General features: G+C 34.2%; 1 protein-coding gene across 1 annotated transcript in view; it reads left to right on the top strand.

Annotated features, from left to right (window-relative positions):
• GRIK2 (glutamate ionotropic receptor kainate type subunit 2) overlaps positions 1-17,359 on the top strand; it is a 369,619-nt gene that overhangs the window by 111,087 nt on the left and 241,173 nt on the right. The window contains exons 3-4 of the mRNA XM_018078132.2: positions 9,741-9,908; positions 13,738-13,995. Coding sequence (XP_017933621.1) covers positions 9,741-9,908; positions 13,738-13,995 — 426 coding nt within the window. The remainder of the gene's footprint in view (positions 1-9,740; positions 9,909-13,737; positions 13,996-17,359) is intronic.

Below are 17,359 nucleotides of genomic sequence, written 5' to 3'. Positions count from 1 at the left end.
GGCTTCTAATTCAGTAATTAAGACAAATTAGTGAACAACTTTTTAGAGATTAATTATCATTTTAGCTAATAACTTCTTAGCATTTAGAGTCTTAATAAAACAAAATATCTGCATATAATTGATGATCAATATAAACACAAACTCTGGATAAAATTAGTGATGACTTTTGGGATTTAGATGAAAACAGGGTGAAAGCATGTACTATGGTAGTATCATTTTCACATCTAGATTGCATTTCAGTCATTAGGAAGATTAAAAACCTTGCCTCTCATGGAAAAGATAATTGGATAATTACTAAGAAATACAGGTGACAGTCAAATCAATTGCAAATGAGAGAGGAATGTAAGGTTTTCAGTATGTCTGTGCTTCAGATCAAATGTTTTTACTTTCTCTTGTGTACGACGTTATCCCCCAGCCCCTCCAATATTAATACTTCAGGCTGTGAATTAAAAACTGCTCGTTTATTACTGAAGATGTGATATGTAGTATACTGAAACAGACCCTCTTGTACCTCATTAAACATTTTTGCTTGTTTACTTCAAGATTCTACTGGAATCTGTTCTTTGTGACAGTCTGCCATAAATTGTTAGTTTCTGAAGCACTCAACTTTCATATACATTACCATGTATTTTATTGATATTTATCACATTAATTGAATTACTTTAGAAGTCTGAATCTCTGGGCAAAATTTGTGCAACTTTTGTGTCATATTTAGAAGAGAATTTAAATTTATTTTTCTTGTTATTTATGGAATTGATATAGTACAGTCCGTTCATTTCTTTGGAAAGCCACGTCTAAATTTCTTCTTCTAGTCTTGTTTGCATAAGTCATGCTGAGATTGTTATTGATCTTGGGACACATTACAAAGTGTAGTTTGTTTCACTATTGCTATAACTTGTGAAACAGGCAACGTCAAGGAATCTGAAACAATGTACTCTTAAAACTTTCAAATGAAATCTGCAGTTTAGCAGCAGAAACTCCTAATATCTCAGCTTTTGAAAATAAGCTTTTTTTTTTTAAACTTTTTTTATCTGCACTAACACTAAATTTGGTTTGGTTTGGTTAGTTGGTTTTTTTCTTTCATGGCTGAAGACTCAAAAAGGTAATCTTTGAGAGAATACAAAAATACTAGTTTTGTGCAATGAAAGTAGCTGGTACCTTAGGGACAGAAATAGTGAAGATTTTCCTAAGTAACATTCAATAACCCACTTTGATCTTCTGAAAATTGCTTCTAAGTATTTGAACCTTATGTTCATAGTAGCACATTTTAACCAGGGTAACAATACTTTTGGCAAAAGTGATTTTGATGAAAACGTTGCTAAGATGGAAAGATAATGACTTTCTAAACCACTCTCTAATGTAAACATTTTTGGAAACTAAACATCTGAGTACTGAACTAAACATTATTAATTATACCTGCAAAAACTGTCTGTCACATTTAAAACTCTTCCATCAATCTGATTTTGAAGGGCTTTTTTAAAATTCTTTTATGAGTATTATACCTTTTCCTGGTATCTCACAGCATTTTTATAGCAGTGATTTCAAATTATTTAATTTGTAATACAGTAAGGAAACACTTTGAAAAGGTGACTAAATGCTCCAAGCAGTATTGAAGGAAATCTGTATTTCAATAACTCTAAGGGCGTAATGGAAACAATAAACTGTTCCAGTCAAGGCATTGTAACATGGAAGCATTAGGAAGTAGGAATGTGTTATTATGAAGTAAGGTAAACACGATGTAGCAAACTAAAATTTGAAAATATTTTCCTGAAATATAAAAGTAACTGGAAAACTTAGTTCTTCTCACTTTATAATACCATATGAAGGACAAGAAATCTTTATTTTGTATATCATAAATATAGTCCTTAGAGAACAAAATCCCTCTGCTTCTAGTCCTGGTAAACAAACGGATCTATCACAATTCTAAACACAATTTCATTAACCCAAAAATTACTATTAACAAGTATTACAAAAGCAAAAAGGAATTTTTCATACATACAGTTCATACCACTCATAGAATGACATTTGGTGCTCTGCATCTGTTACATAGATCTATGTGTGTGCATATATGTATGTATTAAGTCCAGATATATCCTTTTGTCTTTTTTTATTTTACCGTTTAGATAACAAGAGTTGTTTCAGGTTACTGAAGGATTCTGTCTTTGGAAATCTTAAGAGAAGGAATTAAAACATGAAAATGCAGTTTTTGAACTTTCTTAAATCACTTAAATATCTACAAACTCCTGAACATTTAAATGTTAAGCACTAAAAACCCACAATATTCTAAAGCTGGTGATAACCATTTAAGCATTTCACTTCTGAAGAAAATTCTGCACAGAGGTCCAGATACTGAAATTTCACTTACTGTAACAGAGGTCACAGCATTTGGCAAACCTTAGGTCAGGCATTTTTTTTAGAAGGCATCCAGTTACATGTAAAACAATTTTGAAGATACTTATAATTTTTATGTACTTACCTTTTAAAACCTTTTTCACCACTTTTAGAAGGTGGAGAAACTTTTGTTCAAATGAAATCCACGCTCACTATTTCCTCATATTATTCCTTATTTCTCTATATTTAAGAAAAAGCCCCCACAATATTTCTGTTTGGACAGTTAATTTAACATTAACAGTATAAACCAACATTGACTTGTTATTTAGCCCTTTATTTACTGTACAATCAGAGAATATACAATTTTCTTTGTCTTAGTGGTTAATTCAAATCCTTTTAGGAAAAGCATGCTTTAAAGTTGCCAGTTTCATGCAGCTATACTACATTATCAATCAAAAGATAACTTAGATGCCGAAGCAAATAGTTCTATGCGTTTTATGGTGCAAAATTTTCAGGATTCTGTGATCGTGCCTGCATACACTGATTCCATGAATGCCTTTAACAGAAATTATATCTCATTTCAAAACATGTTAGATTTTCCAATAATTGTGCCTCTACTGCAACGTTGAGATGTTTAAAAAAATATTTATTTTTAAGAAAAACTTCTTGTCCAAGGTTATGCAGGAAATCAGTGGCAATGAAAACAAACCCCAGAAATTTCAGATCCTGCTTCCCTCCTCAAAACTCCAAGTACACTCAGAATGAATAAAGGATACTGCTGAAGTCTTTTTCCACGGTGGCTTATTCACATAACACCAGCTTCAAAATCAAATAAAGCAGTATTTTCTTTGTCAAGTGATCCTTTTAAACCTTTTCCTATAGTGAGATTCAGAGAGCTTTCAATATAATTTTGAAAAGAATAATCAAAACAACGTATAGTCCAGATTCACACTATTGTATTCTAAATCTATATAATTCTATAAACTACATTACTTTATGGAAAAGGTTGCAAAGAAGAACATTTTTCATGCATTTTTAGCACCTTGATTGAAAGTGATTCAGTTTCTTAAATCCTAGACAGAAATAAGTGGCTAAGATGTAATTTTGTTCTGTATAGGAAGCACAAGCCTAAGCTGTCAACCTGTAAGGACGTCTTTGAATGTCCGTAGCTTTCAAATCCATAACAGAATCTGAAAGAGGATTATCAGTACAGTGCATAGCACGCTTGATTAGGGCTAAAAAGCCTTCAACCAGCAGTCTTAATCAGTCACTGTAGCACAGCACCTACCATGCCTCCTGATCCCAGTACCATACATGCCATGTCAGTGATATCAGGTTTTTCGGATGAGCCTTTTCACTGCCTTCTGGCTATACCTGTGTTTGGAGAAGTGCAGTCCGTTCACACTTCTGAAAAGCCATCAGTTCTACCTCTGCAAAATGTCTACAGTGTCCATTGTCCTCTCAGTAATATGCTTTTGACTTACTCTCTCCTTCATGTAGTACCTCACTACATCATAATCATCGGCTCTGATTACCAAATGGCCAATTTCAAAACTGGAACATGTCAGATATAAACATATCTTTTAATAATAAAATACCTGATATAATTTCTTGAATTCTGTCTTAAGACACTTTTTGGAAAAGTATCTTATAGCAGATACCAGTTACTCCTTTCTCACAATTTTTCCAGTTTATTAAGCAAAGACTGGCTGCGATTTCATGGTTTCTGAATGGGAAATAATGAATCAAAAAAAGAGATTTCTGTTTGTCACATCAGGATTAGATCTGGGTACCATACTTATCCTAGATTCAAAGTATTGTTCTGAGGTAAGGAAGAAGGGATAAAATATTTACATTCTTACAGAACTTAATACAAATTTATTAGTGAAATTTAAATACATTTGTATGTTTTCAAAGTAAAATAATGGGAAGAAATGTTATTGGGCAATGTTATTTTCTCCAGGCTCTCAGTCACATTTATAATGTTACTTAAGATAGGGATTTATATTATTATATTTAAAAAGTTACTCTATCATTAAAAAAATAGTGTTTATGTCATGTGTGACCGATGGTAGCTTTTAGAATGTATTAATAAAGGCCTCCATAACTGTCAGTAAATTTGTGCAGATTGGTGCATGATAATAATAACATGACTATAATGTTAAAAAAATCATAACCATTAATAACTAGTATGTGTATGTGCAAGATCTCTATCAAGTTGGTTTGATACTAGAAAGAAAAGAAAATTTTATATCTAGGACAAGAGGGGAGGTTTAGGTTGAATATTAGGAGGAAACTTTTTACAGAGAGAATAATCAGACATTGGAATGGGCTGCCCAGGGAGGTGGTGGATTCACTGTCCCTGGACGTTTTTAAGATTAGACTGGATGTGGCACTTAATGCCATAGTCTAGTAACCATGGCATTATCCATATATAATACCCATATATCCAGATATAATACCCATTATATATTATATATATTATGGGGATGATAATGCAAACACAAAGATGCTGATCTTCAAACTGAACCCTATTGTAGAATGGAAATGAAAAGTTAAATCATTAAGATGTTATCCTATTATTTGTCAAATTAGGTACATAAGAGCAGGAAAATTCTTTTCTTTGGGGGGAAAAGTTTTGCCAAGATGTGTATCAAGCTGGCTGGTTTTTTTTTTCCTCTGGATTTTGTGTTTGAGAAAATGATTTGAAAATTAGGGAAAACCAGGATGACTTGCAAACTAAAAATGTCAACTCTACTAATTTTTTTGATGGAAAATGCAGACTTTTCATTTAAGCAATCTCAGAACAATTTTTTTGGACTTGTAAAATTGTTTCATTAACTAATTCAGATTTTCTTCTTCCTTGGAAAATATTAAGGACATCTACATTATGTCCTTTTTGGTAAAATATTGCTATCTGTTTTTCTTAGCCCCAATAGTTTGTCTTACTGCATCAGTATTACGTAGACGATTGAATTTTTCCTATTGGTTAAAAGACTTGGTCATATAAATTTTTTTTCAATACTGACACCTTATAAAGAATACTAGTGGATTTCGGGTTTAGTAAAAGGAGTTCTGTTATACCAAGAGCAATAAGAAATTTGAATTATCATGGATGTCACTGCAAAGATACAATATGTAAAGAATGTTTTTCAATTGCTCTTGCATATCTGGCTTGGATTGGCATGTCTTAAACATTCTTATTCTCTGTGATTCTTCAGGTGTTGCTCATTACTAAAAACCTAGTGAGCTTTAACTAAGTGGTTATTATGACAGTAAAAACTTGAAGTGCTCAGCTATACAGCAGTCACCTACCGAACACAGCCTGTAAAACTTTTTGAGCTACAGATTGAGCTCTAGATACATGATGCCATATTCCCTAGTGTTACTATTATAAGACAGAGACAAACTGCCTTATCATTAACACTGTAAATGAAGAAGTCATATATGAGACCATTAAAGCAAGCTAAGATTCATATAAACCTTTTTTTACTACTTTTAAGTTTTCTGTCTCTGTTTTGAGGTAGTGGTGGAATTTCAGACATTTCCTCTAGGATGTGCTGCTGACTGTATCTGAGGACTGGTGTTTCTGCCAGTCATGGGTCTATAAGCTCTGTTAAAAATAAGACAAATGACAACACCTGCATTTCCCAAGCTGTTAGACAGAGATAGGCATTGGTTTGGCTGCTAGTCCACATATCCAATAGCAAGATTTGTGACTCTTCTGTCAGCTTATCTGAAGGCATGCAGTGCATTCCTCAATTTGATTATTAATAAGGCTATCCTGAGCATAAAGTACAGCAGCAGTAAAGAACAGCCTTCTTGGGAGGGAACATGACACAATATGCTATAACAACTTTGTGGTTTGTCTCCCAGTATTAAGCCAGTGGATTTATATGACATTGTCTTTAAAAATACTCAAAGTTTGAGTTTCTTTTTGCTATTATTTGCATACTCAGCAACAAATATATGAACATAATGATAAGTCCAAGGCAGTTTAAAGTTACCAAATAAGTTTCTACTTACTTCTTATGCAGCAATGGAAAAAGCACCATTTAAAACTTCCCATTTCTGTCAATGCTTGAACTCATTTATGTGTCTTTGCTGAGCATCCTGGAAATACTGGACACAGACTTCCAAGTAAGCATATAAGGTCTCTCCATCTAGAGAATGAAGATCTGTTTTTTTACTGTATTCTGATATTCAGAATGCAAATGTGTGTCTGTCTAAGCTTGTGCTCTGCTTAGTGTGAGTTCAATTTAAACTGTTTAGATGTTCAATTAAAAAATGATGGTGCCCCATGGGCAACATTAGGTTGGCCAAAGCTAACAGCTGTATTCACAACTGAGGAGCCTGGCATTTTCATTTTACATATTAGTAGGACGTGGCACACTTTTGAGAACCAGTTGATTTGAGTCTCTTAGTGTGAAGATGAACTCACAACTGCCATCATCCAAAATATTTAACTATTAATATTTAACTATTTCTTCCCTGCTCTTTGAGCAGAGAGATGCAGAAGTAGCATAAAACTAGAAGGAAAGGAACCTAGTGGAAGTTGGACAACCTAAAGGTTGGAAAACAGCTAAGAAACTTCAAATACATAGTCTAATTTATATTCCTCTATGGTTCTTATTTTTAATTCAATGTCTACCTAATGTAAAATATGAAAATATTCAGGAGCAGGAATCAGAAGATATGTTTTCCTTCCTCCTAGCAAAATATTCTAATCATAGAACTACAGAAACGGGGTATTCTACCTCTGTTTTCCTTAGGAATGGAAATATACTCTGAAACAGACAGACCATATGCTGCAATATTTTCAGGGGGTACATTTATCACAGGGACAGAGAACTAGTGAGTGAAGGAAGAAACCACTGAATGGTGCATATGGGCAGTCATACATCATTGCAGCTTACAGTGAATGGAGGCTTTGTCGTCTTTATAAAATTGTTTTACTATGTGATAGACTGTCACTAACATTAGGAATTACCTAGATATGAGAGATCAAAATAAAATTTCATTTTTATTTTTTCTTGTGCTGAAGAGTAGTGGCTGCATATTTGACATAGAATTCCCTATCTCAAGAATTTAGGTATGAAAAATAGAGGAATAAAGAAAGGAGACTACTGAGCTTCAAACGCGTTGAAATTACAGAAGAAATCTTCCAATTTAAAAATTTCAGGAGAATAAAGATACTGTAATGTTTATTTTTCCTTGTTAATTCATTGTAGTTTAAGATTTTTTTTTCACAACTGTTTGTGTAATACTGTTTTATTAAAACATATTCGAATAGCTCCCTTTCAGATGTCTTAGGAAAGCCTATGAAATCTATCTTAATTTCCGTTATGTTTATGGAAATATCTTTCTATTGTCTCTGGAAATCTATACTTATAATTTATTATTTAATTTTTAGATTTCTGCAGCAATTTTTAATTATTCTTCCCAAATCAAAATAGTATCCTCCTATATGCCACAGCTGGAATTGCGATGTTTAGATTCTGTAAGTCTCAGCAATGCAAAATCTTGTCTGTCAGAATACCTCTCCCTGAACAGAACACTTCATTAACTTCAAAAGCAGTAGGTTACCTTTCATGTTAATATTCCATCACTGTGCAAATAAACATGTGATCTTTCTCAATTTTGAAGTGCACTGAGCTTATATTTACCTGAGTATTATCCAAGTTTCTTTTGCTTAGCTTCTGAAGTATTGTTCATATTGTTTACTGATTATATATACATTCTATGCTCAATTCATTTGGACCATTTCCCTAGATTAATTTTTCTTAAGTCTGCCTTTACCATCATTTCCTCATTCCCAGTTTTAAATGACTAATGTTTAAATAATTATTAGTCACATCTTTTCTCAGTGGTTAGGACTTGTGCTTTTAAATTAATACTGTATGAGCATCTGTCCCTAGGGGCTCTGACTGGGAATTCAAGGGCTCAATTGCAGGAAAAAATTTAACACCTCCATTCTGTAATGAGAAATGGGTTGTAAGAGGCAGGAGATTTATAAAACTGAAATGACTTTTATATTTAATACTATCAGTAAATACTACCTACACAGTCTTTTTGATTTAGAAAAGTTTATCTACTTGATTACTCACAAGACTATTCAAAAACTGACTGTAGTTTGTGAAGTTGTTTGACTCAGTTGTATATTCAGATTCTGGGAGCTTCTTGCTGAGAAGGTAGTGATGTTGAATATTATTTTTTTTTAAAGAAAATACAAAGCCAGGTAGGAACATTACTCAGGAAATGAATAAATTCAAGGCAGGAGAGAGTGAATGAATAACATTTCTCATGAAGGCACAATGTCTGGCTTGTAATTAATGATCCTGAGATGATGGCCATTGGTTGTCCATTAGTATTGACAGGTGCTGTTAATATGAGGACTGAAGAGACCATCAGGATGCTAGTCATTTTTCTGAGGCATTCCATGTCACTACAGTAGGGACATATCTTCAAATTACTTTTATTGTCACAGTAACCTTGGCCTTCACAGACCCAAGAATAAATTATATTACCCCAAAGTGTATATAAATTTACATTTCATGGGCAATGATATGTCATTAATGAGAAAAGCTGAAGCACAGCACGAATGTATTTACTTCATTTAAGATTAAGGTCTGTTCAGAAAGGTTGGTTCTAGAAATGATCTATTATTTGGGGCATGTCCTACTCTGGTAGCATGCCTTGTTTGGAGATGCTGTCATCACATGAGAGAGGTTATGCAGGACGCAATTGCTTTGACTCCTGCATTTGCTGAAGTTAGCATCCACATGCAGCTCAAGGCAAAAGAGCAAAATTTGAACCTTTTACTCAACATGTTTATCAATTCAATCAAACAGTCTTGCTAAAATACCTATACCTCTTAATTTCTGGAGACAAACTGAGGCATCCCAGTTTCATACACCTTTGTGTGTTGCATTTCCAGTGAACTGTCCAGTTCATTATAGATGTATCATAAGTCTAGAATAGCAGAAAAGAAAAATCCAGAAATCTTCCTTCTGCCTGCACACGCAAATAGGTAGTGGCAGATCTGGAAGGGGTAAATGTGTTCATTTCAAGCTTAACTATGTAAAATAATTAAATATTCTTCATCTCCCTTCTATTTTGCTTCTCAATAGTGTGGTTAGTGTACATTGCCACACTTTTTTAATTCACAATAGTAAAATGAATATTGTATGGAAAAAAACCCAAAACATTTCCTTAAGGTTAGTTCTAATTGTTGCTGGTTTAGTTATTGTTTGGCTAGAACCTCACCAAAATCATGAGTTACACTCTATGAGGTCTATTAAGTGAAACAATTCAGGCTGATGAATCCAAAGCATGATTAAAGATGTTACTTTATGCTCTTTTTGCTTACTTGTGGTTTGTTTTGTTCTTTTGTCTTTGTTGCACTCCAGGAGGCATTTTTGAGTGTGTGGAATCTGGTCCAATGGGAGCAGAAGAATTAGCCTTCAGATTTGCTGTGAACACAATCAACAGAAACAGAACTCTTCTGCCAAACACCACATTAACATATGACACTCAAAAGATAAATCTCTATGACAGTTTTGAAGCATCCAAAAAAGGTAACCTTTTGCATATTTCATTTTTTTAATGAGGAACGAAGACTCAGTTTACCTACCTGAAAAAATGTCTATCCAATGAAGCCATATGCAATGAGACTGTGATATTATTGTGCTGACATTCAGGAACTGCTTTATTGAAGGCTGTAATGGTAACTGCTTGAAAATTCCGTCATCACTTTTGCTCCCATTGACCCTATCTAAAAGCTATTTCCTTAAATATTTAAAATCTGAAATAAATTTTGCTGAACAATGTATTAGGATGTTTCTGAGACCAGCTCCTTTGGAGTGAGAAAGCAGTATCTCCAGACTTTACTGAGAAAAATGTCAAGTTCCTCCAAATTCTAGTGAACCTGGAATTCAGGTTTAGGCATTCAATGACTTTAAGTACATCTCCACAAATGCCTTTATATAGTTAATCATGTATGGACTTCAAAAGGAAAGAAGTAGTTGCAATTTTGTGCATCTTATGTCAGCATAGCATAAAAGTAAGGCTAAATATCAAGTCTGTACAATATCACTATCAGGTGAATGTCTAGCCTGAGTTCAACCATTTTCTCTCTAAGTATAAAGGATTTGTTTAAAGAAGGATTAGAAGTTAAAAGTAATTTTGAACATTTTTGCTAAATTTTTCAAAGTTTCAAATCTTTGATTCCCAAAAAAATCCAAGTTTTCAGACTGTTTTACATTCAAGTCAATGTCAACAGACAGAAGTTGTTCTGCCTCATTGCTGTATTCTAGGAAGTGCAAACACCAAAAAGTTCAATATGTATTTGCAAGACACAATACAAAGCCTGGTGTAAGACTGAATTTTACTCTGTATTATGTGTTCTTTAAAAATATTTTTTTATAAATTGAAGAGCTAATAGCATATGAATGTTATCCCTAAAAAGAGAATAATAAAGGTGAAAGAACTGAAGGTAAGCCTGTGCTTCTTATGACAGGTTTTTAGCCTAAATTTGCTAAGTGATCTGGTCCCAACATGCCTTTCCCAAGTATTGAAGACTGAAAACTTTATACAATAAGGGATTTTTATTGTTATAGTGAGCTAAGAATAAAAGCATTTGATGAAACATTAGAAACGATACATAATTAAACACTGCTGCTGATGAATGCAGAGGAAATGGAATTTAATACTGATTAAAAATTTCAGTTTAGAACTTATGGGAATTTTTATTCTCTTTTATTATAACATGAAGAGTTAATCTTTCTAGTCTTGTTTTTAGGCATGAAAAGAGAAAGTGTTCATATTTGTACAGAAATACACACAGTTTGGTCATTGAAGAGGCTTTGATTTATGAAAAATACTGTAGGCTAAATATTTATGCCTATCAAGACGGTTTCTTGCAGAAGTGAGTATATGGTAGAAGAAAGAGGCAAACCCCCACTTTTAATACTGTATTTTTGAGTTGTTATTCCAGTGTTTTGCATGTTTGATTAAAGTGGGTTCTGAGAGAGACTACTCTGTTCTTTCCATCTCAGTCAACAGTGAAAAAATGGGCGGATCCTTAATTCTACCCCCTTCATTCTCCTTTCCTTCTCACTCTCCAAATTCATATGCTTCCTGAATCCAACACATGCTAGCCTGTGAAATATAATGAAACAGTTTCTTGCCATTCCTGAGTGAGGATGTAGAGAGCAGAAAAAATTCTTCTGAGATATTTAATTCTTCAAGTCTTTCCTGAGGCAATGCAACAAACTACTTTTAGCCCTTAGTTAGGGTTTGCTAGTCCTAATATTATGTTGCTAATTTTTGTTAGACTATAATAGCTGAAGTCAGAATGGCAACATGCTATTGATTAGATATATTGAATAGATTGCATATATTCATTTTTCCCACTTGCATCTTAGATGAGAATGTAGCTCTTTATTTGTTACTGATCAGGCTGTATCAAAATCTGTGTAATCTTCCAGTTCTAATAGCTTTTTGCTTCATCAATTCACACACAGAAAACTACCTTTGTGCTCACAGGCGCTTTAGTTCAGAATCGAAGGGTAAAGGTTAACATAAAATGGTTCATTTTATTATGATGGCTCCAAAGCAGAGTTTCAACAATGAGGTTTGAGCATTTGACTCATTTTTGTGGTTCATTATTATGCCCATTAGTGAGCAGGCAGGTGCTGAATCAAAAATAGCCTATTTAGACCTCTTAGAAACACATACTTTCGAAGTTGAATATAGATGAACTATTAATGGGTTTTTAAAGGTACTATATGAAAGAACAACCTGAAGGCAAGATGATATTCCAAGATACTGTTTAACTGAAGAATAATGTAAGTGCAACAAAATATCCCTCAATGTGCTAGAAAAATTGGCATGCTCCTGAGAGAACCAGTGCTATATTAAATCACGTGTGAAAGCATTGCATTATTCAAATCTCAGAAACAGGAAAAAAAAAGCCCATTGAAAAGCCATCTGGTAGCTATTGCTGTTGTTAGTGATCCCATTTACTGACATTTGCATAAAGCTTGTTGATTACTCTTAGGAAGGGCAATATTAGCATAAATGTTTTTTTTATCAGGCTAGTCATTTAGGCAACACACCGAATAGCAATGGAGATCCTGTGTGTATGAGAGGTTCATTTAAACCATTGGTGTTCTACAGTAATAAAAAGGTGTGCCAGCATAATTTCTGGAATCCACTTGAAAGACAGCAATATTTTCATCAAGTTGAAAAGAATGTGCATAATAATAAAATTAATTTTGAATTGCTGAGAAAAGTGATGCAGCAAAATGTGTTTCTACTGCTTGTTTCCTCAGCTGCTAGGAACAGTGGTGGTGGAGTAACAGTATTAATTAATCAAACCTCATACAAATACTTGCACCTAGTTTGTATTAAGGAGATACTTCTCATTACTTCTCCCTATCAGATAAATTGCTTTCTTAGAACACAGAATCTGTTGTTTTTCAGAACTGCATATTCATAAAGTTTATGCCTATGGTAGTGAATGACATAGGAGCAGGGTATGGGCTGAAACACTGGTCTCCAGTGTTGACTGTTTTTTCTTGCCTTCTTTTTGGTACATCCTAACTAATATTTCACAAGGTGATACTGGAGATAACACAGACCAGAGGCTGGCAAAGAACAGTACAGTTAGAGACAATCTGTATCAGAAAGTGGATAGCTAAGCTGTTTGAATGCAACGATATCATGCCAGTGATTCTCAGGGCCAGTTTTATGTACTAGTACAAGTGTAGCAAAACTGAGCATCTCCAGTTTTTAAGCAGGGACGCTGAACTTTTTCCACTAGCAGACAGCAATTTAATTTTAGCGAAAATTTTGGCCTTTAAATTTTGGTAGTCAACCTGACTCCTTTCAAATACAGAAATTCAAATGTCCATTTAAATGAAACTAATCACGGGCCCTAGAAGCTACTTAACATGTAAAATTTCTGAGTAATTAGGATCTCAGTAGAAATAGTGTTGATTGATCGAGGAAGAGGTTCACACTTAAACTAGATTAGAATAGTGTCCTACATGGCCATTTTCCAAGTGTAAGGTGCAGCTGAGCATAAATCTCTTTCCTTGTCAGTGCTTTTTAAAAGACACAATTGTTGGCCTTTGTGACTTCCACTGATCTAGAAGTGTTTATTAAATATAGTTGAGTGCTTTTTAAGTGTTAAGTGTTGATATTTATCACTTTGTAGTGAAAGCTTGGAAATGTATTCTGAAGTTGAAATCTGCAAGTGAAAGTGTTACACAGGAAGGGAACTCTGTCAGTAATACAGTTGTATTTCATGGAGTGCCTTTTGTTTAATATGAATTGTGCAATACCTTCTGGCACACTGCCTTCTTTCCTCTCATCATTGACAGACTTCTGTCTCCTCTTCAGCCTGCGATCAGCTGTCCCTTGGGGTTGCAGCCATCTTTGGACCATCCCATAGCTCCTCAGCTAATGCTGTGCAATCCATCTGCAACGCTTTGGGTGTTCCACATATCCAGACCCGCTGGAAACATCAGGTGTCAGACAACAAGGACTCCTTCTATGTCAGCCTTTATCCAGATTTCTCTTCACTCAGCCGTGCCATCCTTGACCTTGTGCAGTTCTTCAAGTGGAAAACTGTTACTGTTGTTTATGATGACAGCACTGGTAAGGCTAAAGCATTAGACTATGTTCAGATGTATTCCCATGTACAAAGAGAGGGAGGAGGGGTGTCACTACTCATATTTCATAATTTAAGAAATCTTAACTAATTTACAAGAATTTCTATTGAAACCAGTATACAACAAATAATGTGGATTTATTAGCATAAGTATTTTCAAAAGTGTGCTTCAGTTGCTGAATTCTGTGTGTTTGAGCTCACAGCTGTCAATAAATTTGTCACACTCTATTTGTGTTTTCTGCAGTGTCCTAACAGTTGCTAACACCTTTTGAATTTATTTAAAACTTAAACTTGGAAGAAAAATATGGTAACTTGAAAGATATACTAGTATGCCCAGTGAAATAGAAGACCTATATTCTGGTGCTGCTTCTGTCATTGGTTAAGTTAGAAAACAGATACCATATTTGTTTAGAGTTTCAGTGTCTGCTTTTTGAAATAGAATTGAAGGAGGAGGCTTGGTTTTAGCTGCTAACAACTGAAACCACGGGAAGTTTGGAGGCTTGTTTTGCAGATGAATTACAAGAGTTAAAAATCAATGTCTGCCTTTCCAGCAGAATTGTACCAGTTTGCTTTCTTTCCCTTAGTCATGCTAAAATTTGTTTTACCCTTCTATTTTACCTTGGCAGTGTCATCTTTGAAAAGTACTGTAAAACTTAAATTCCATTTAAGTCTAGTGGTGGTCAGAACTAAGACCTTGGTTAAGAGGAAAATCTGATTGTAATGGAAGATACAAGGAAGATACTTAGCCAAAGATATATTTAATCTTCTTGGAAATGTTGCTAACTTCTCCCATGCTGGTTGATCCATCATTACCAGGAAAAGAGCATGGTGATCCTCCAACCCTTCTCATGGTTCAAGGAACTGGAAAACTGTTGATGTCCTCATTACATAATGCTATTATCTATCCAAATCTAAAATAAAAGAAAATTAGATCAAGAAACAATGTGTTACCTGTTAGGGTACCTGTATGGGAGACTAACTCTGCTAGATAAACAGCAGTTACTACTGCAGGACAGAACACCCGCCTACTGTTCAAGCTCAGATAAGACGCGTTTATGGATATCAAAAGGTGAGGAGGGAGCAGAGAAGGCAGTGTGTAAACGTCTTTATAACCGATTTTTTTCTTTATGCTTTTTAAAAAAATGCAAGGCAGTGAAGCTTAGAGACTGCCTCCCTAGTATGTTGGCTGATGTAACCAAAAGCCTCAGGTAGTCAAAGAGATTTCAAGTTTAGCTTTACAATATGTAATATGTAGCCTGTTTCTTATTTTTAAAATTTTTCTATCATTGTTCTGAAATAGGAAATAAGTGAAAAAAAGCCTCAAATTTTAATCATATGATGACTGAAAAAAAGTAATTTTTGTTTAGTGACAGTTATTGACTTAGGTTTACATAAATTGGAAATATTTCCCCTTGATTAAAATAGTTTGGAGGCTAACTATTTTTTCCAAAAAAGTTACCTTTTAAAACAGTCCTTTCAGTTAGAAAATTCGTGTTTTAATACCTTAAAACTGCTTTGCTCAATATTTTCAAGTAATTCTCTCCCCTTTCTTCCATTTGACCAGTGATTCCCTAATGTAAGATAGATAATTCCCTCTCCTTTGTTTCTCTTTTAATCACCCACATTTTACACTCCTTTATTGAAAGGTTTAGGATGATAACACATGCCTTATTTTATGATGACTTTAGTGTTATGGATTTCATTTATCTGAATGGACAATTCTCTAAAGGACGTCCTTGTCAAGACAATAATATGTTGGTATAGCAGTTACAGCAATAATTGCTAAGACTAATTTTTTTTGGAGGGAGGGATGGTGGTGTCATATTTGCTTTATGTATTTCTATTATTACTTTATAAACATGGATACAAGGGGAAATGATGCCTTTATTATAGACAGAAAGAAAAGGTAGAAAGCATGCATAAAATAGGTTGGGATTTTTCTCGAATAAATTGTGGAGATCACCCATATACTAAAAGGTGGATTCTAGGTCCACTCTGAGCGAAAACATGATTTCATTAGTTTATTTATTTATTTATTTGTACTTTTTAGTATGTCTTTTTACCTTTAATTTTTAGGCCTCAGTTTTATGAATTCTCTAAGGAATTGTTAAAATTTTATAATAATAAAGGACAGATACTTCATCCACTTCAAAGTATTCTAAAAAAAAATTTTTGTCAATGTTCTTCATTCCTTCAGTATGGGATATATCGTCTTGAGTAAACACAAATGGAAAAAGCTGTGTGGTTATTTGACAGTTTGTAGTCAGCAAAAGCCCATGTTAACTCCAGTGTCATTTGCAGAGATACACTGGAGACTGATACTTCAAGTGCACACTTCAGCTGCCTCTTGACAGCACCATTGTGTCCAACAATATGCAATTTCCCATGCCTCTATCTTGTATGAAGACTGTGACTGATAGACAGCAAAGCATTTTTCTGCTACTACGTGACTGTAGATGCAGTCTTCTTTTGTGGTTTTTTTGTATCTTTAAACCCTTAGCGTAGCTGCCTTCAGAACATTAATATGAGATGTCCCTGTCTGTGATGGGGGTTTTGGAACTAGATGAACTTTAAGATCTCTTCAAACCCAAACTTTTTTATGATATTATGAGATGTGTAAAATACATTGCCATTACTTGTATTTGGTGTGGATCCAATTTGAGCCGAGACTGCATGGTATGAAGGTGGTATAGTCAATCCTTGCTTAGAGCCCAGTTGGAAATAAAAGAGAAAATTTGGAATCCCAGGCTCCCTTTGCAATAATCTAAGAGATTACCACTAAGAACAGCCATTAATATGTTGTCTTGCTCCTTGAAGTATTCTCAGTAGAGGAATAGCTGTGCATCTCACTATTAATTTGAGAAAAGATATAAGTGAGTCGCTATTGTAGGTAGCAACTAGACCCTGTCCCAAGCTTTATGATGCAGAAATGGTTAAATCAGAGAAGATTAATCTATGGACTCCAGTTATTGCTCCTCACACCAGTCTAAACCTCAGAATACTGGGTTTTTCTGTGCTGATCAGACCTACCTCGTGTTCAGGAGTCTGTAATGAAGAATGCAGGATAACTTGGCACAGGAGAAAATGGAGGTAGTGTCAGGCTGAAACAGGTACAGAGATGCTTCTAGAGTGATATGATCAATAACAGTGGAGTGAGTAAAGATCAGGTTGAGTACGGTGTAATGAGGAGGAGTTAAGACTGTACAAATACGATTAAGTAGATAAATAAACTAGAAAGGTTAATTATATTTTGTCTCAGTAAGTAGACACGCAGTCTTTTACAGTGGAGATATGATAATAGAAATAAAAATGAACATATAATGGCCAAAGGTGTTAATAATTCGATAAAGC

This window comes from Manacus vitellinus, unplaced genomic scaffold, assembly GCF_001715985.3.
Source record: "Manacus vitellinus isolate BGI_N305 unplaced genomic scaffold, ASM171598v3 scaffold_4_pilon, whole genome shotgun sequence".
NCBI classification, from domain to species: domain Eukaryota; kingdom Metazoa; phylum Chordata; class Aves; order Passeriformes; family Pipridae; genus Manacus; species Manacus vitellinus.
The sequence above is the reverse complement of the archived record's forward strand: the minus strand, read 5'-3'. Positions and strand labels throughout refer to the sequence as shown.